The sequence below is a fragment of the Gasterosteus aculeatus genome, chromosome 20 (genome assembly GCF_964276395.1).
Source record: "Gasterosteus aculeatus chromosome 20, fGasAcu3.hap1.1, whole genome shotgun sequence".
In the NCBI taxonomy this organism is placed as follows: domain Eukaryota; kingdom Metazoa; phylum Chordata; class Actinopteri; order Perciformes; family Gasterosteidae; genus Gasterosteus; species Gasterosteus aculeatus.
Genome location: NC_135707.1, coordinates 17,727,492 through 17,748,116, shown reverse-complemented (window position 1 = coordinate 17,748,116; position 20,625 = coordinate 17,727,492). Strand labels below are relative to the sequence as shown.

Below are 20,625 nucleotides of genomic sequence, written 5' to 3'. Positions count from 1 at the left end.
AACAACCTGCACCAGATATTTACCAAACTTCAGGCGTTTGAATAATTACATCAGAATCATATATTAATATTTAAATCAGACAAGACACTTTATTGTGCTCTTATTTCTTTAAACTTAAGTTTCTTGGCAATAGAAAACTCTTTACACATCTGAAGTGCATTGCAGGTTTATTTTGACAAAGCCAGAATTGTTGATCAATGGCAAGGATCGTGTGAGATGAATTAATATTAATAAACATGTTGTCTTATAACCATAAATATTTTATATTTTATAAAGGATTTTTTACAAATATGTTCCTCGTAAACAGCCAACGTCAATCAATCTTCAGGTTTGAGCAGATTGATAATAAATGCAAATAAAGTAAGGACGAAATAATCATCTGCATCCCAGCCGAGACTAGAGCCCACCTCCAACCCCCCACCGATAAGTATCCGGTGAGCCCCCCTCCTCCCTCCTCCTCCTCCCTGCTGCTCCCTCCAACGGTTCTCCTCCCCGGTGGTCCTCTCGAGTCAGCATCACTCTCTGTCCGACGCGCAGCGGTGGAGGACGAGGAACATGCTGTTGCAGACATTGGTACGGTAAGAGTGCGCGTCCGCTGGCCACTTCTGCCGCCGCTTCAATCCATGCGCAATTACGCATAAAACACGTGCGTTTTGGCTAGTTTGCGAAATGCGCTTAAATCCGTTCAACTGTTTTTTTTCTTCTGAATTACCTCCATCTCTCCTCTTCGACTCCTGCTGCTAATCATTAGCAAGAGAAATGCAGATCCAAACTATCAAAGGCGACAGTTATGCGGGTGCGGGTGGTCCAGTCCGCGGGGCTCACAGCAGCGACAGCAGAGTGTTAGATCTTTATTTCAATGCCTGATACAAACTTGTATATATATAAAGCTGACAATTCATTTTGGCTGTGCTCCACGGACTTAGCCCCCTCTTGACTGTGTATTCTATTATCTTCTCTGTTTTTTCACTTGTGCAGAATGTCTATTCTAATGTGAGATGTGTTGCTGTTGTTGTGTCAGTTTGTGTGGGTCCTGTCAGTCCTGCGTGGCACCGATGTGTGTCTGGGATTTGTCTACGACCGGCCCAGACGCTCAGGAGAGGATGGGACTTCTTCTAGATCAGAGTGTGAGTACCGCTGACCTTGTTCCCGGGACAGAATAGACATCCGAAGATAACATCGCTGCTCACGACAAAGGATGCCCCGAAAAAAAAGGCACTGAATCCGTAGCCGATCCTGACCTCTGACCTCCTTGTGGATAGACGACAGGAGAAAAGGCCCTTCACAGACTTTAACATTGCGATCATTATTAAGTTACAAAAGAAAATCATGTTTTTCTTTTTATGCTAAAAGGTGAATTGAACAATGAATCTTTGAAGCAATGACGTAAATAACTGTTACAACAGCTACACCTCCACTCGCACCCGTCTTGTGTGGTTATCAGCTGTCAAATGAATGAGAACAATTCAGAGGTGCAGTGAAAGCCTCTCACAGCGCTTTCATAAAAAGCAAACCCCAGCGAAAAGAGGCACCCACTTCTATGCGCACCGGCCATGTGAAGTGTACTTTGGACCTGCGTGAATGTCTCTGGTCGTTGGACGTGCCTGAAGTGCCAGACACGTGCAGAAAACGGCTGCGGTCAATTTGAACCCCATGTGAGCTTTAAGGGCAATCAGCCACGGCAACGTGAACCGCGGTGATACGCGTCCACCCCCATGGGCCGTCTCAGAGATCTCTCCCCCAACAAACAAGCCGAGGACTCGCTTTGCACACCAGCCGCTCCGCAGGAATGTCTCCTGCTCGGTTTGTTTGCTGGCTTGTTTTCTATATGAAGTGTCTGCCAGCGCATATGAAATAAGCAAGCAGAGGGTGTGTGGTTGTGGTTGGGGGGCGTCACAACGGATCACTGTGAGCCCGCAACGTTGTGATTGGGCAACCGGTGTGTCTTTTTTGTTGTTGTTTTTTTTTAAGAGGAGGGGAGGGGGAGTGTGTTTGTGTTGCTCTACCTTGAGTCAATATTAAGGGAGCATTGGAGCTCATTTTCTGCCTCAAATTCTCAAACCACGGGAGCATTAGGAGGCAGAGGTTTGCTTGGATTGTCATAGCAACAGGCGGCGAGGGCTGCAGGCCATTCTGGTATTTAACTTTGAGCATTCGGACTTTTATTAACTTAAGAGGAACATGCGGAACAGCGGAGAACATGAGTGTTTTGCTAAGAACACATGGCAACACGTCACGTTATAAAAGAAAGCACAGGTGTAAATAGTGAAATGAATGATGTCTGGATTCTATTCAGCTGCTTCAGTTTCCGGGTGTGCGGGTGTTGGTCATGATGGCTCACGGTGACACTGCCCTCATTTCTTACTGGGCTAAAATATGGGGAGGTAGAGCTGTTTGTTGACTTCACCAAAAGAAAGAATCAATGAACAGCTTTTACCAAAGCTTTCAACATTGTAATTTGTGTTTTTTTTCATTTGTATTTACACCTGCCTTCACTTCTGTGGTTCCTCATTACAGGTTGCTGAAAACATTACCAACCATGTAGTTGGTGGCTCTTGATTACGGCTACCATAACTAGAAGACCTAATATTCTGACTATTGAAAAATAAAAAACATGTGAGCGATCTGGCCATCTGTCAATTTCACCTCTACTAGTGGGTCCGTAGTCTCAATTTAAAGTCATCAGAAATGCTAACTACCGACTGGTGCTGCACCCTAGTCAACTTTCAAATTCAATAAAGCTTTTTTTCATGCTGAATGACTTATTTCTAAGAAATGTATGAGCCCAACTCTGGTAAATCTAAAGAGGCGCTTTTGTGCGTTTCTTTTTTGAAGTAACTTGGTTCTGTCGATAGGAAGAGGAGGTTGGACGTGTTCTAGACAAAAAGCCATCAGGGCTTTTCACCTTTGACCTGCAGTCCTCACAGGAGTAAGTCGAGTAACGCATGTCATGCATATGCACTTGCACTTAAAGAAACACACAAACGCTCCGTGTTGAATGAGTCCCGTTGGCATCGCCTGACTTTCTCCCTGAGCAAGGCCGTTTTTTTCCGCAGGAGAGTGGACAAGGAGCGTGTTGTCAGAAGTGTAGCAATAAGTTTACTCACTCTCGGATCTGCAGGATGTCTTCAGTTAGGCCAAGGGGGGGGTTCTCACAATGCCGGTCGGGTTCCACGCCGAGGACACCGTCCTCTGGGATCTCAGTGGACAAGAGCGTTATTGTCTCCGAGGGAGCGTGTCCACATTGAGATAGAGTTTCCACAGTTTGGGTCCCATGAGAGGATTTAAAGTTTAGTAACTGTTGAGTCTGGTCCTTACAGAGCTCAGTTACAGTTATTTAGGAAATATATTTCATAATAACTTGATAAAACTATGTTTTACTTGTATAGTATTTCTGACCTCAGGTCGCTACAGTTGAGAGACTTTTGAACAGGGAAGGTATTCATTCCCTTTTTGGACAATATGCAGTTTTTAGCCACTGGCCAAATGCCAAAATGTGCCCCCACTTCACTGTTAGTGTTTTGGAAGTTTGAAAGGTGTTGAGTTCAACGACAGGAACATTTGTGGTCAGCGCTGTGTGGAGGCTTAACCAAAACCAGGTATGGTGGTTTAAAATTGCTGCAAAAGGGTTTGAAGCTTTCATAATAAAAGGTGTCATTTTGAGAGGGAACATATTTGCCAATTGATATCTAAACACAATCAAATACCCAGAGTAAGGACACAAGGGACTTAATATACAGTACCAGTCAAAATGACGAGGGACTTGCACACGCATTAAGATGTCTTGCATTCTTTCTAACGCCCAGCAGGGGGCGCCTGCTCTGGTTGTGAAAAAAAAAATCAATCATTTGGTTGTGTGTGAGAGCTTGTGGGTCCCGGTCTCTAGTTTCAAGTCTTCAATGCCACAGTCCACCAACCAATGGTGGATTCAAAGTGGATACGTTCACTTCCTTCCAATATTATTTCACTAGTTGGGGAGAATCAGTTCCATAGCATTTCACCATCATAGGACAAGAACATTTCAAAGATGTTGAATTGTTGACCACGCCTCATACAAAGTGATGTATTGTCATACAGATAGAATATCACAATTATTAAATTATACACCATTGAGTTCAGAAGTAATTGACATATACATTTTAGCATTGTACAGGAACAAAAATATTAGAGATTTGTTAACAGTGTATTGACGTTCAAAACGTCTTCAGATGCAACTCAGCAGTGTTCAGAGAAACACCATCACATAGAGACACAGAGAGCACTATTGAGCCTCTCACTGAATGTGTGTTCCTCCCCGTCAGCTCGCTCTGCGTCTCAGTACGCGCCGACCTCCGGCTCCTGCAGGAACAGGTGCTTTGAGCTGGTTGAGCTGCAGCCCCCAAACTGCCGCTGTGACAACCTGTGCAAGACCTACAGCGGCTGCTGCTCTGACTTCGATCAGCTGTGCCTCAGGACAGGTACAACCTCCCCCAGCTTTTACCACTCTTATGCTAATGTGGAGTTAAGATAAAGCAACCAGTTTTACAAACGTAAATGAAGCCCTTAACCAATCAAATTGTGTGGATCAGACATACTAAAAAACCGTACATTGTGTTGCAGAGCGACACGTCAGTTCTGCATAGTCTGAATGATAAAGCAAACTGTTCCTCTTTTTAACCTTGACAAAGCAGAACTGATCCACTCCCTCAGCGCTTAAATTTTACAATAAAAACTGGTTGAAGGGGGAACTTCAATGAGCTCAGAACGTTGTGCGACAGGAAACCCGAATGAGTAGTAAGCAGTGCCTCCGGTTATGCAACAGTTGACCTCAGGCAGCCTCCCAGATCTGCTCGGATCCTGGTCGTAAACCCCTGAGCAAAGCTTTTCAAACCAATTATTGATAAAGGCTTTAACCGCCTCAAGTTTGCATCGCTGCCTGTTGCGTAGGAATTGTTCTACTCCCAAATATTTGAAGTTGAGCATTTCCCACATTTCTGTGTGCAGAGGCCTTCAATGTTCTGGTGTCTGGCTTTGAGAGAGTAGTTCATATTGATTGGACTTTTCTAGGTTATTGAAAAAACATTTTGGGCTTTCTGCTTTTAGGTGGTGCATTCGAATGTGTCCGTCACAACTATCTTTGATGATAAAACTTTGCAGTAAATGCCAACAATGCTTATAAAGTTCAGCAAGAGAATGTTTGTTGTAATCAATTTGAATCTACAGCCGTTTCTTAAACCTTGCTGGGTTGAGTGTCCTCATCAGAGAGGGTTTCTCATCTGTTCCCATCTTTAGCTGTGTCAACATTTCCTCCACCAGTATTGGTGGTCTGATCCTTCAGCCTGGTGGTCTCTGGCTTACCGCTGCCCAGCCACGCGAACCCTTCACGTGCCAGAAAACGATGCCTCATACACCAGCAACAAATCTAATCCGATGTTCTCATCTTTGGCCAGAACACACGCAGCGCTGTCCGTGTTTGTCCCAAACGGCAGCGCGCTCGGGCCGTAAGCAGCCAAACCTCTGGCAGCATCAATCACATCAGCTGTCACTTCTCAGAGCTGCTGGTTTTACTGCTACTTTAGAGATCCGCTTAGTTGTGTGTACACATAGTATAGTTTTGAGTATAGTGTTTTCTGCTGGTTGTCATGTCAACGTTCTTCCACGTTCCCATACGCAGAGCGGGGTTACGAGTGCAGCAAGGATCGCTGTGGGGAGATTCGGAACGAGCTTCATGCCTGCCACTGCTCCGATGACTGCCTGGCCAGAGGGGACTGTTGTACCAACTACAAGACCCTGTGCAGAGGTTTGAAACTTGAAATATTACGTACAATGATCAGCATGTGAAGGCTTATTGATGTGTGGATCTTCAGGACACGTGTCTTATCTTGACCCCCAAAAAACAGTTCACTGATTTACGATGCTAAAAGGTGTTTGGTCACAAAAAAAGTCAGAAAAGCTTTCAAATGTCAAATAAGTTAGCAAAGCTTCCAGAATACGGTTTAAGAAGACAGATCACTGACCTTCTACACGTACACATGCAGCTTTTCTATTTCCTATTTTCAGCTTTTGTTGTTCAGCAACAGTCTGGAAGTGACTCCTTGCCTGTCATTTTAGGGGAGACTTCGTGGCTGAAGGACGAGTGTGAGGAGATCAAGACATCTGAATGTCCTGCTGGGTATGTTTACATCTAAGCACTGAAGTAAAATGTATTATTGTTATTTAGTTAAATAAATGTGTGCGCATTGTAATGCGCAAAATAATCAATAATGATTCAAAACTAGTGCTCACTTATTTTTGCAAACACTTTAAACAAAGGTGCTTTTTAATAACAGTATTCCCTTTACACCGTATCAGTTCAAATAACTCTTGTAAATGTCAATTATAACTTTATTTAATCAAAGATGAAAAAGTAATGTAGTCAAATATTAAAGCAAATCTATTTGCCACTGCCGGGGTATTAACGTTTTATCTAGATTCAGGAAAAACAAGTTAGCCTCAACCTCTTGAAAATTACATCCAGCTGTACCAACAATCATGTTTTACATGTGAGAAAATTAGCTTTAGAATATTTTTGAGAGCCACAATCATAATATTCTAACAAGTTTACATTCATAAATGTGAAGAGGTACCACCGTGTTAACAAATCCATATGCATACATCTATATATATATACATGCCGTGTAACTAAATGATCAGCGTTGACCCAATTTGACTTAATATGACAGTACTTTGATCTTCCTCTAATATGTGTTTGTGCAGGTTTGTGCGCCCACCACTCATCATGCTGTCAGTGGATGGATTTAGAGCTTCTTATGTGAAGAGAGGAAACACAGTCATCCCCAATATTGAGAAACTGAGTAAATACTGGCTGGGAGTTCCCTGTAACCACTGTGTCGACATTCACATAAGACCTTTAACCGATTAGGGACTATTCTTCGTCGTCTTTGTTCTAATATTTGGGCCTGCTCTTTGTCCTTTCCAGGAACATGTGGAACCCACGCTCCATACATGAGGCCCGTTTACCCCTCAAAAACCTTCCCCAACCTCTACTCACTGGCTACGGTACACGGCCTGCTTACAAGCATTTGTTTTATCTATTTGTTTAGTAGTTTAATAGTACTGTTTTAAGACCGTCAGGCAAGCGCTAGCTGTGCTAATAGCTTTGCCAGACATTCCCCAAAAAGTTATTAAAAGATATTTTTGAACGCCACACTCACAAAAGGCCGATCGAGTACAGTTATGAATTTATATGTTGTCACCCTAAGCATCATCTAAGTGTCAATCATTATCAGGGTCTCTACCCAGAGTCTCATGGCATCATCGGCAACTCCATGCACGACCCCGTGTTTGATGCCACCTTCACCCTGAGGAGCCGAGAGAAACTCAGTCATCGTTGGTGGGGCGGACAGCCGGTGAGTTCAGTCTGTATGTTTCCATCCGTAGTGCATCAGCAACGTCATGGTATTTTGTAAATGAGTTTCTGTTCTCTTTTTCTTTTTGACAATAAATGTCCTCTTGTATGACTTTGAACGTTGGTGTTCTTCAAATTCTTCTGACGGTCACCGATCAGAAGCCAACAAAGGCACTAGAAACTTTTATTTTGAAGCCGACATCAGACGCAGAGCCCAGGAAACCACAACTGATAAGTTTTGCAATCTGGAGATTGAGAACAGATGTAAATATGAAATATGGTTTGGGATCACTTTTAGAAGACCAAAGCGTTGACATTCAATAGTCTGCAACCACTTATGGTTTTGCTTTGTTGTATTCAGTTAATGAAGAAACCTGCATTAGGATTTTAATACGACTCAGAGTCCGGATGCACTGCTAAGCAGCAAGGCTTTATCCTAAATGGTTAACACTTCAATAGCATCCTCTTGAAATATATCAGACTGATAAAATAATAAAGACTGCACTGTTTCTCTCCTAGATCTGGATCACAGCCCTCAAACAGGGAGTGAAGGCTGCCTCCTTCTTCTGGCCTGTGTGAGTCTACATTCCCGCCTCGCTGCGGCCAGGTGCTGAACGCGTTTCCCCACCTGGCGCTTTGACTTTTAGGTGCTCTGCATGAGCCGTTGATGTCCAGAAGGACAAGCATTATTTCCCTGTATCACTACTTTTTCGGCTTGCAGCTGGGTGGAGTGTCCTCTTTGTGCTGCTGAATCAGCACAATTCAAAGCTTCTGGTGCCGTTCTCGCACAGCTTTTTACGGTACTGAGGTGTTTTGGTGCCAGGAAGGAGAGGGTGAAGAAGGAGAGGGTGAAGAGTTGCTTATTTATTATTCAGCATTTTTAGAAATGCTGAATAATGCTTTTGATTTATTCTCAAATTTCAAATGTATTCTTCATATTCCCCAGACAATGATCATCTAGGGACTATAAATCACCTGCTGGGGCGTCACCACAGCGTGCGCGTTAATGTTCCTGCTGCACACTGAGGCCGCAGCAGCGAAACCCACAGCCTGTGTGCGGAACACAAAGGAGCCCACATGTATCGGCATAGAGTCGGCTTTGATGGAGCGGGGGGGCAGATCTCAGGAGAGGGCTGTTTTCACAGCAATTTGGGCAAATGGGCTTATTTACACTACGCGGGGTTCCTCTGTGAACTGGGGTCGTAAACGTCACGCCGCACGGCGCCGCAGGGGCCGGAGCGTTACAGTTCTCACTCTGCACTGGAGAGAAAGGCAGAGTGAGGACATGGAGACAGGAATGTCCTCACGAATGTCCTCACGACATGTGCCGACATTTCTATGTACTTCAGAAAGCCCCTCTTTTTGTTTTTAAACATAATTCAGCGCTGTAGTACCACTGTGGGCTTGGCATAGTAATGGGGAGCGAATTATTTGCTGACTGGTTGCCAGTCTTTGTTTTGGGTTCAGCTTTCTGGGAGGTCCCCCCCCAACTCCCCCGACCCCCCCGACCCCCCCGACCCCCACTCCGTAAGCACAAGGAGAGAAGTCCAAATGGAGCATATAAAACAAGGGCAGAGGAAATGCTGTTTAAAGTGTGAACATAAACACACAAAGGTGCAGAAAAGGATCAGAACCTGCTGTAAAGTGCTCATGCAGCGAGACCCCGACTCACACGTCCAGCGTCATTCCCGACGGGCGACACACACGCAGCCAGCGGGCGCGTCCCGCTGTACAGGCCTGCTTCAGAGTCGGAGGGAGCACTGTGGAGTTTAATGGTTTTAATGGGTGCATCCGAGTGCGCCGCTATAGTTGTGTCATGGCGGCTCGCGGCCTTTGGTTTGCGTTGACTAATGTTGTGTGGCCGTGGTTGTGTACTCGTGTTGCAGTGCTATCCCTTTGGAGAGGCGAATACTGACCATGCTGCAGTGGCTCCACCTCCCTGAAGGAGAGAGGTAAAATTATTAATTAATTATACAATTATTCCATTTTGGTCTGAATGTGAGGGTTTTAGACGCCTAAACAAACCTTATCAGTTTAAGTTCACATTATATCTCAGCACTTTATCTTTTTTCATAAAATTAAATGGGAAAATATTTAAACTATGGCTTAAACTTAAACCGATAGTGTTTTGGGTTATATACCGTACATTTAGCTGATAAACCTTATTTTTCTCCTGCGCTGGTACTTCCCACCGCCATTCGCTGTAGGTAATACTTTGACGTCCAAATCTCTTGAACTTAACATCTGATCTGACAAGTAACTATAACTAGTAGAGCTAAAATTACGCTCATTTCCTTTACCACAAAATGTTGTGGAGTCGAGGTCTAAAGTGAAATCTCAAAATTGTTCATAAATGCTGTGTTTGAGTAAATTGACTTATTCTCCACCTCCAGCAAGTGATGCACTTTGAAGCGTTAATTGTGGATTATTACTTTTTACTACATCACCGTCTTGTTTCAGGCCCTACGTTTACGCCATGCACTCTGAACAACCAGACGCATATGGACACAAAATGGGGCCCATGAGTGCAGAAGTGAGTACTGTGTATCTGCATTTTGGTCAATGTGTAGGAATGTGTGGTTTTGCACGGAAGGCTCATAGTAGCTGTACACATACACACCACTGTAGCGTCTCTCTGTCTGTATTGTGTATAAAAAAACAGACACACAGTGAGCTGAGGCCCTCTCTGTGTTTCAGTTGAACAACCCTCTGCGGATGATTGACAGGATTGTCGGCCAACTGATGGATGGACTCAAACAGATGAAACTTCACCGCTGTGTCAACATCATCCTGGTTGGGGATCATGGTACACACACACACACACACACACACACACACACACACACACACACACACACACACACAGAAGTGCTCTGCTCTGCCGTAGACACTCACACAATTGCCTGTTCTCCTCATCAGCTGATCACTCGTTCCCCTGCATGTTCTCAGGTATGGAAGAAGCTCACTGTGATCGCACCGAGTTCCTTAGCAACTATATGACCAACGTTGATGACATCATCCTCGTCCCCGGGTCTCTGGGCAGAATTCGCTCAAGATACCCAAACAACCCGAAATGTGAGGAGAGACGAGATCACAATATTTAATACTTACTGATATTTCAGCATCTTTTTGTCCTCCTTTTCATTTGTTTCTTTGGTTTCTTTGTCTTTTTCTGGTTCACTCAACGCGAGACATTACGGGCAAAGACATTTTCATGCAGTAGTCGATTTTAGTAGTTATTTTAAGCTATTTTGCTTACTTAACAAGAAAGAAAGCGCATAGATCTATAGACACACAAATATGCACCTACCTTAATCAAATCAGTAGTTACAATAAGATCATGCCTCATTTGCATATTTAAATATGTCGTTTCAGAAAACTTGAAAACTTTCTTTTGTATTGAGAGATTTTTGTCTGTGAGACCGTCATCATCATCATCATCAGACATGACACAATGCGCACTGCAGTCACTACGCAATGGAACAACTTTTACAATTGTTCTTTTTTTCAGATGACCCCAAAGCTGTTGTTGCAAATCTAACAGTAAGTTCTAGTCTTGCATGAATCATACTAAAATGTGTGTGGACTTACTGATATTATTTGTAATATTGTATTCTTGATAATTAAGGTGATAATAGAAATACAATTTTATTTCTGCAGCCCCTTCCAAACTGCAGCTCAAAATGCTTTACAAGAAAAATAAATCAATAAAGAAAGTATTTACAATAGTAGATACAAGGATCTAAGCCAAATAATAATGTCCCACGGATAGGTTAAAAAACAGGAGAAAAATAAATGATTGTTAAAACAATTAAACAAGCATGAAAAAGATTACTAGATATTACATATGTTAGAAAAGGGACGAATGAACTGAAAGCAAATTCATAAAAAATAGTTTTGCACATTTTAACACTATAGACAGAAGTGGCCAAATGACCGAAGGGGACGGTCAGGAACATACAAACCATTACAACCAAACCTCAATGTTATTATGATGTCTTATGTGGAACATAATATGTTCTCTTTATTTGATTAATGTTGAAATGCTCGCTGCCCAATTTCTTCTGGCCTGTCAACATTTTTAGATCATCTAAATGAGATAAAATACAAAGGCACAGTTCAACCTTTTGACACCTTCCGAAGAGAAGAGGGGTCCAACTATTGTAATGTTTCTTAAATGATAAAAAAGAATCCTTGTAACATTGTTCACATGTGATTTAAAATGCATTTCATGATCGAGACAAAGACTCAGGCTTTATACTTCAGTCTTATTCTGTAGAGCCGGACGTCCAAGTTTGCTTGTATATAATATTTTTTCCTTCGGTGAATTTTTACCGGTTATAGTCAAAGAAGATAAACATGCGTTGTAGCACGTAGAGTGTGGAGTATAATGGGTGATCGGTCGCCTCGGCCATTGGTATAAATGCCAATCATTGTTTCTTTGTTCCAGTGTAAGAAGGCGGCCCAGCACTTTAAGGCGTACTTGAAGCAGCATCTTCCTAAGAGACTTCACTACGCCAACAGCCGGCGCATCGAAGACATTCACCTGCTGGTCGAGAGGAAGTGGCACGTTGCCAAGTAAAGTACCACCGCTGCATCAAACAGAACAATACCAACAATAATCCAAGGCGTTAAAAGTCAGTGCAAAGACCGACACATCATTTAATATGCCAGTTGGAGACGTGCAGCTCTAAATGGATCCCTTGAGCTCGGTTAGCTGATAGGTGCATTCGGTCATGAATGAAAGGCTGATGTGCAGCGGACACACTTTCCAGCCCAACTGGGAAAGAAATAAATACTTAAATACTGAGACGCATGCACATAAGATAAAGAGGAGTCAGTGACTGTTTGCACTGAACAACATGTTCATCTGTCGACAAAAAAGGTCTCCTTCTAATTCCTTTAGTAATTATTCTATAATGAATAGATACGTTGGGAGATATTTTTTTTAGCTGGTCTGAAGTTCTAACTAATTTAGTTTATAATGTGTTGCGCTGTGATGTTCAGTCAGTTTAAGTACGTGGGCTTTTCAGCCCACCCATCAGAGGCCGTTTACTGCACATCTTGCTTCACTTAAAGACGCGTTTTAAACGTGTGCTGCTACCAACGCATCATTAACACGTGTCGTGCTGAAAGGTTTTGAGATGTTCCGTTCCAACCCCACTTTACACACCTTAAAAAAAACTTAAAGAAACATGTTTTTTTTCAAAAGTGCAGCTGCTGAAATGTTAATGACGAGCTCAAATGTACGCTGACAGGCGTGTGATGTAGATTCAGTGACAAAGTACATTATGATGTCATCAGGACTGAAAGAGAAAACAAACCACATCAGCACACGACACTGTGTGTGTGTGTGTGTGTGTGTGTGTGTGTGTGTGTGTGTGTGTGTGTGTGTGTGTGTGTGTGTGTGTGTGTGTGTGTGTGTGTGTGTGTGTGTGTGTGTGTGTGTACATGGTCAGGTTAACAGCCGTCTAGCATGGAGCTGTCATGCTTTTTGGGGTCGGGGAACCATAGGAGAGTTACATTCTATTTCTCTCTGCACACACGCACACGCACACGCACACACGCACACACAGCTCCTAAATGAAAGACATCTTTGAGGTTTGAGTGCAGCTCAGATACAGACGGGTTAATCGTTGGCACCGGAGCTTTGAGCAGAGTGTCTGAACTTTTACACTATTACACACACACACACACACACACACACACAGAGGAAAATATACAGTACGTATGTCAATGTCTGCGTAAAACTCCAAACCAACTAAGTGTTCACCTAATAGTTCACCTAATACAGTTACATTTCCCTGTCAGTTACATTTTTAACATGCTTGTGGCATTGCCCCCTAGACAGACCGACACGCACACACACACACACGCACGCACGCGTATATTCCGGTGTATAACGGAAAGTAGTGTTTTAATGGACACGTAGTTAAAAGTAGGTGTTTTTCAATTAGACTGTGGCTTGGCCGGTGTGAAGGAGTGCTCGTCCCGGGCTGAGGACCAGAGTGAATACGGACATTTTACGGACCATACGGACCATTTTCTAATGAACCAATTCGTTCCTTCACCTTCACTACAGGAAAGCTCCTGAAGGGAAGAGACACTGTGGCTTCTCTGGCGACCATGGATATGACAATAAAATCAACAGCATGCAGGTACGTCCCCTCGGTTCTCAGCTCTGGGGGGCAATGTGTACGGACGGATGGGTTAGTGGGGGTGTGCAGAAGTTGTAAGCGTGACCCCCCCCCCCACCGTCACCGCATTGATTTTATACACTATTCTGTTGAGCACAGACTCATGACATTTTGACTTTTTGAAGACTTTTAAAGCCATAGCACACAAGTAGTAGCTCTTAAAACTAAAACAATTACCCATCAACTGCGGCGACTCAACGCGTGTTTCGATCCGTTGTAGCTTAACATACACATACTAAATGGTTACTGCTGGTACCGCGCGAGTGGGGTTCCAGGCTCAGCCGTTCTCATCTGGTCCCCCTGATACACCCACTGCTGTTATTTATTATTTATTTATTTATTAATTTGTGCCATCAACTCTCATTTCAGACTATTTTCTTGGGTTACGGACCTACATTTAAATTCAAGACTAAAGTTCCAGCCTTTGAAAACATTGAGCTTTATAATGTAATGTGTGGTAAGGCATTTTATTTTTGTGCTTCGGTCTCTTGTCATTTTGGATCAAACTAAATGCGTTTCAATGAATATGTGAGTTCTCTAAACGCAATATGAATGTATTTTTGACCGCCTCCACTTTTTCTTTTGCCTGACACGACATTTTTCCCGCTCTCAGATGTACTGGGTCTGAAACCAGCCCCCAATAACGGCACGCATGGCAGTCTGAACCACCTGCTGAGAAGCCCCCCCTACAGGCCCACCATGCCAGAGGAGGTGTCGAGGCCAGCGGCCTCTGGTCCTGGTCCGGCAGGAACAGACGACCTGGGCTGCAGCTGTGCAGAAAAGGTCAGCCATGGTGACTCTGTGGCAGACCCGAGTCCAGCGCCCCGTCCAACCATTATTAACACTTCCAATTATTATTTAGTCCAAATGTTTTCTTTGTGAATTATTGACACTTCAGTAAAAAAATTCAACAATTCATTAAGTGAATCAGAAAGTAATTGAAGTACGCAGCTTTCCTAAACTTTCTAAACTAAAACAATCAAGACAAAAAATTGGCTACTTTTTAATTGAATTTTAGGAAATTGTCCAAAAATGATTTTGTATTACTTTAGTTACAATAAAGGAGTAAGGACAATCTTTTGAGTCCATGCGACAAATCAGTTTTGCTGCGATGACCATAATTCTGTCTGAAACGCCTGTGAGCTGCACAGTCAGTTAGGATTTCGGATGATGCTTAATTGGTTTCACCAGGCGGAATTGGAACCTGTACAAAAGATGAATAATGTGACTGTGATGCCGGTCAGAGGCCTTTTTCCTCCTCTCGACTGTGTTCAATCATGACAGCAGCCAGCATTAAGAAGAAGCACCGCTTAGTCTCTGCGTGCTCCCGCTGAGGCGGTTAGAGGAAAGATGAAACATGAGGATCACTTCTTTAGTCTGTCACATTTTTTTTTTTTTTTATGTGTCTGAGAACTGGCACAGCAAGTCGCTGGATGCAGAGGCTGTCTGCCTTTGTGTGCGCGTCTGTCTGCGTGTGAATGAGCCTGTTTGACTTGTGAAAAAAAGTAACTTGATACCTGTTTGATTTGTTGTGTCTTATGGTTCCGCTTCTCTTTTCAACGTGACATTTGTCATCCGATGCTCCTATTTGGGATCTTTCACATGTGGAATCCGATAAGCCAGACGACCTGCTGAGGTGACGACTTCCGATCTCAGCCTTGCAGAGCTTCACCAGCAGCTATTCTTCAATAAAACCAGTGTACTGATTCTGCATGAAGGCAGAGTAAAGGGACTTTTATTGTGAAGAGTTCCAGGAAATGAAACGTGTTCATGCAACGTTTTTAAGCAGCTCCTTTGACACATCCATTTCTCCATGAGAAGTTACATTGAACGCAGCTGCCGATCTGGTGCATCTGATCACAAAAGTCACGTTTAAAAGACAACTTGTTACCGCGGCTGTCTATTCAGCTTGCTTGAATGCTTCAATAAATATGTTGCATCTTTGATTTCTGCTGCAGAGCTGGACTCAATTCACCTCCAAGTCAAGCGGTTCTAAATCTGTAAATATTATGCCAACAAAACGGCAACTTCTCATTCCACCCTTCTCGGTCTAGACGCAGTCTGTATTCTTGAGATCTGATAAGCTGTAGCTTGCATTGGAAGTGAGTAAGAGCGAGCCCCTCTCTGCAGTGTTTCACTTTGTACTGTGTTTGTGATTTCCATGAAGATCTCTGGCAAGAGATTGTTTCAATCTCCGATCTTTTTGCAGTTGCGTGTAAAAAGTAGGGGCCAGAGAAGTTTGAAAGTGACCCTTGTACGAGGCTATAACCTGGAGTCACTCTGGCTCTGTCTCTTACAGAACAAAGTGGACGAGTTAAACCAGCGACTGAGGCAAGCTATGGATGGTCAGTCCTAAAAATTGTCTTTTGGTAGATGTAAACCTATTTAAATTGTTAAAGTATTGAGTATTCCTCACCGTGTCCCGAGTGAACCTGCGTCCTGATCCCATCCGCCGAATGATTCACAGGTTGCATGTCCTCGCCCCGTGTGTCTCGTCCCGTCCCTCTTTGCTCTCTCAGACAGCAGGAACTTGCCGTACGGCCGACCTGCTGTGCTCTTCCGTACCAAGTACTCCGTCCTGCACCACAGCGACTACATCAGCGGCTACAGCGAGGCGCTCTCCATGCCTCTCTGGACATCATACGCTGTCAGCAGACAGGTACTCTTCATCCTGTGCTTTTGTCTTATATGACATTGTTTTTAACATACTAAATAATAAAAGCTCAAAATTTGGAATTTGGAATTTGGGCTTCAGTTCAAATTGATAATGCATAAATATTCAACTAAAAATAGAGGCCTACCTATAGTATGTTCCCCAGTGCAATATTCTTCCATCACAAGTCTGTCCACTCCATTTAACACCGACAAAGGCAGTGACAAGGTGTAGCTATTATTAGCCTTTTAACTCGTTTTGCATTAGACACATTTGACTTGAAAAGGTTCTGGCGTCGTGTGGGTGAATGGGCTTGAACACAAGTCAAGCCATGTGCCATTTGCTGAGATGTCTCCTACTCACACGTCTCAACAGCTGCTCTCAACTTGTAAATGTCACTAAAGTTCCCTTCAGATATGTTTGAAGACGAAAGGGTTATCGGTCATGTTTGAAGACCTTGGATGTATTCTGAGAGTTCAGTTCATTTCAGACTTCCTTGTGAGGAAGGGCCCTCGCTGGCTCAAGGTCCAACAACGAAATTAGTCAAAATTGAACTAGTCCGCTGACCTCTGTCGTCTCCCTCTCTCTCTGTGTTTGGGTGTGCGTGTCTCCGTTTGGCCCTCTAGGTAGAAGTGTCCCCTCTGCCTGAAGCCCTGTCCAACTGTGTGAGACCGGATACAAGAGTCCCTCCGGCCTACAGCCAGTCCTGCACCAACTACAGAGCAGACAAACAGATCACCTACGCCTTCCTCTACCCGCCACGTGAGTCTGTCACAGCAGCGTAGACCCTGAAGGACACTAATGCAACTAAAAAAGGGCTCCTTGTAGGTGCTGTCCAACCACCAAAACAACCACAATCGTCGAACCTCGACCGCAAATGTGTCAGAAGTGTCTTTCACTTTCCTTTTGATCAATGCCGCTTTCAGCACCGGCTCGGCGCATGCTGGCATTTCAGCTGCATCCAACTGCTGCAACTTCAGCCGTTTATTTATGCTTCAAGTACATTTTCTCAATATTAGGCCAAACGAAAATTTACAGTCCACATTTGGCCATAAGAAGATTGCTCAATGAAATATTGTTTCAAAATGTGTGATTATTTTAACCACTAGAGTAGATCCATACAGTCATGAATGGGTACAACAGTTATAGGGACGCTGGGATCAGTAGAATCCGACGGCACACTCACACACTGTTAAGTGTTCAAAGATCAATTTTTTTTTTATCTATTTGGCAAAAGTTTAAGAATATTCAAATTATCTGCAATTTGATTGGTTGTCGTTGGCATTAACTGTGAGGCCATTACTAGTAACTATGTTCTTTTTTTCATCATTGACAGAATTCTCCACAACCACGGACAAAAAATATGATCCCGTCCTCATCACCAACACCGTCCCCATGTATCCTGCATTCAAGAGTAAGTCGATCAGCGATTATTATTATTATTAATATTATTATTATTAATATCAGCTAAACCGGGGCTGATGGATTCGCTTGTATATTCACTGCTATTCTGCACCATCACTTCCCATCGTCCCTGTTTCATCCTCTCGCTTGTTCTTTCCCCTTTTCCTCTCAAAGGAATATGGAGTTACTTCCAGAAAGCGCTGGTGAAGAAATATGCAACTGAGAGAAATGGAGTGAACGTGCTGGTTGGACCCATATTTGACTACGACCACGATGGTGTCAGGGACTCGGCTGAGAAGATAAAAGAGTAAGTGCAATCTTTTTCCTCTCCATTTGATTCATCTTCAATACACACAAAGGTTGAATAAATGGAGACATAGTTTATAGAGACACTGGGAAGAGAAGGGAACGGTTTGCCCATTTGTTTCTTTTGTTGTTGCAGGTACGTAAGCGGGGTGATACCGGTCCCTACGCATTTCTTTGTGGTCCTGACCAGCTGCTTGGACTTCTCGCAGGCTGCAGACTCGTGCAGCGGCCCACTCAGCAGCGCTGCCTTCATCCTGCCGCACAGAGCCAGCAACGACGAGACCTGCAACGTAAGGAACATCACGCATCTACACGTGTGAAAGCATTTTAGTGACACTCAGCAGGAACAGAAAGATTTGTTATGAAGAAAATACATTTAGGAATAATCTAAGAATGGGAATTTAGCTTTTACAGAACTGTCCTTACAAGTTAGGAATCCTAGGCAAGGACGGCATAGACTCTATCCTAAAATAAGCTCTTCTTAGGTCTGGATGGTTATGACAGTGAAGATATGATGATTAAAATGCTGCTGAATCTATGTGAGACTTTAAATGTCCCAGACTATTTAATAATCGTCAGTAGTCTTGCCACAATACTGAAGGGTTGTCTCCTGCCTCCCTGCAGAGCTCAGAGGAGGAGTCTCGCTGGGTGGAGGACCTGATGAAGATGCACACGGCCCGAGTCAGAGACGTGGAGATTCTCACCGGCTTGGACCTGTACCGTAGAACAACCCGGAGCTACGCCGAAATCCTCTCGCTCAAGACCTACATGCACACCTACGAGAGTGAGATCTGATATCCGCCGGCCGCCCCGTCAACATTGATGTTGCTCATTCCTCTTTTTTTCAACCGTGGTGGACGTATGTGGTACAAAGAAGAGGTGCTGTCACCTCCGTCACACTGACTTGCAGCAGGTCTTTCTCTGGATGCTGTGTGCAGCTCTTCCTTGTGGCCCTTTCACAGGAAATCTGCTTTCTTCTCATTCATCTCATCCATCTGTTAAGTCACAACATTGAACACCACTGAACTACCAGCTGTGACTCGTCCACTTTCTTCTAGTAGCAGGGAGGTGAAGCATTGTTCTGCTGCTTAATGGTCGGCAATGTGATTCAGTTACATCCAACTGAACAGCGTCGAAATATATTAGAAAATAAATAAAGGGCTTAAATTGAATTATACTAGTAATCTTTAGCCATCATCAAGATGCTGATCACAGTTATGGTGGTCATGAAGACGTCCAGGTGGATGCTGGTATAAAGGGCGTGGATGGACCGGCCGATGCAGGAGTAGCAGGTGTACAACTCAACAGGCTCAAATTGAATTTATACCAGTAAAGAAAAGAGGGTTAATCTTCATCTGCCCTGAGATTCCTGATGTTGACTGAGTCATCTTTTTTGGAAATGTTTATCTTTAACAGTGTGGTCAAATTTACCTGCAAAGGGTTTTTTTCAGGTACATAAACGTCATTATTTACAAAAATGCATCATGGTAGCAGAGTATGAAATCATAGGTCTCAAAACTAGTTATAATGTAGGGCCCTAGAATAAGGCAGGACTGCAAGACCAAATAATACTGCAGGACTGCTTGCCCTGAATACTCTTGCATACTTTGTTATTAGTTGTGTAGTGACTTGAACAGATATCCAATATGGTTTTAAGCCACCGTGGGCCGAACGGGAGAAATAATTGTTCAGTGTCCAATGCAGCCGTATCTATTCTCGATGTGCTGATCCATTAATCACGGTGGCATTCATCACACTACACATCAGGTACCAGGATCAGACATCAGGTCGGTCAAAACACATATTTGCTTCCTGTGTGTGTACACACACACACACACACACACACACACACACACACACACACACACACACACACACACACACACACACTCTGTGTCCAATCACCAAGCGCTCGCCTATATGCAGTCTCACATCAGTGCTCTTTTACAAGTAACACACACTTCAATTGTTCTCTAGCAAACAAGTATCCATATGTGTAAAATGAGTACATGTTTGAAGGTTTTTAAATAATCTTTAATTGCACTACAGACCCATCAACAGAAATCCATCCCAGATAAAACCATCGCCTGAGGGTGAAGGCCGGATTCTCAGTCCTCTTAACAATATAACCTTGATCCACTCTGTCTACTCTTTACACTACTAACCGGTTATGTTCAGTGAGTAAGAAGAAATTGTCTATTTTTTTAATGAAATGATAATGCAATGTTTGTGTGCACACAATGTGTATATGTTGAGTTCCATATATTTTCTGTTTGTGTTTCACGGTTGATTGTGTGATTGTGTTGGCTTTTCCTTCTGTGCACAATAACAATGTTCGAGATGATGATGTTTGTCCCCTAAGACATTTACCACCTGTGAGACCTATTTATGCTTTATGGAACGGCCATCATAATAAAAGTGTTTTTACAAAATGAAGTGTTACATATTGAAGTCCAGCTTCTTTTCTTTCTTTCAATCATTTAATTTTTAATTTTACATCGGCTTACATGCTTTCCTCAAAAACAACTATAATAATAATAATAAATAATGGACTCTCTAAAATTCATTTTTAAACCAATTAAAATCCTTTTTAAACGTTTTTGTTTTTAAAGTAATTGATATTATTTGCAATTAGCCAGTAAAATAAGCCCACCACTTACCCACAGTTTTTCATGACA

The 20,625-nt window shown here is 43.2% G+C and overlaps 1 protein-coding gene across 2 annotated transcripts; it reads left to right on the top strand.

The window, feature by feature from the left end:
- The first annotated feature begins 470 nt into the window (after positions 1 to 470).
- On the top strand, positions 471 to 20,389 carry enpp2 (ectonucleotide pyrophosphatase/phosphodiesterase 2). Of its 2 annotated transcripts, none has more exons than XM_040164082.2 (25): positions 471 to 573; positions 1,022 to 1,127; positions 4,302 to 4,457; positions 5,654 to 5,779; positions 6,091 to 6,151; positions 6,736 to 6,833; positions 6,959 to 7,038; positions 7,269 to 7,388; positions 7,907 to 7,962; positions 9,274 to 9,339; positions 9,848 to 9,920; positions 10,085 to 10,193; positions 10,337 to 10,462; positions 10,899 to 10,930; positions 11,838 to 11,965; positions 13,470 to 13,545; positions 13,954 to 14,041; positions 14,198 to 14,367; positions 15,884 to 15,929; positions 16,104 to 16,243; positions 16,864 to 16,999; positions 17,574 to 17,651; positions 17,816 to 17,948; positions 18,084 to 18,237; positions 18,572 to 20,389. In XM_040164082.2, the coding sequence occupies exons 1-25, from the start codon at positions 556 to 558 to the stop codon at positions 18,740 to 18,742; spliced, it is 2,547 nt and encodes an 848-aa protein (XP_040020016.2). In that variant the 5' UTR covers positions 471 to 555; the 3' UTR covers positions 18,743 to 20,389. The 2 variants fall into 2 exon arrangements, with proteins under 2 accessions (XP_040020016.2, XP_040020015.2); XM_040164081.2 differs by having other exon boundaries at positions 15,794 to 15,929.
- The last annotated feature ends 236 nt before the right edge of the window (positions 20,390 to 20,625 follow it).

What these genes read in the sequence shown, in the direction of transcription:
- enpp2 (XM_040164081.2), top strand. An exon ending in TCAGCTGTGCCTCAGGACAG is followed by an intron (nt 4,458 to 5,653) that starts GTACAACCTCCC and finishes TCCCATACGCAG; the next exon opens with AGCGGGGTTACGAGTGCAGC. An exon ending in TCGGCTGAGAAGATAAAAGA is followed by an intron (nt 17,949 to 18,083) that starts GTAAGTGCAATC and finishes TTGTTGTTGCAG; the next exon opens with GTACGTAAGCGGGGTGATAC.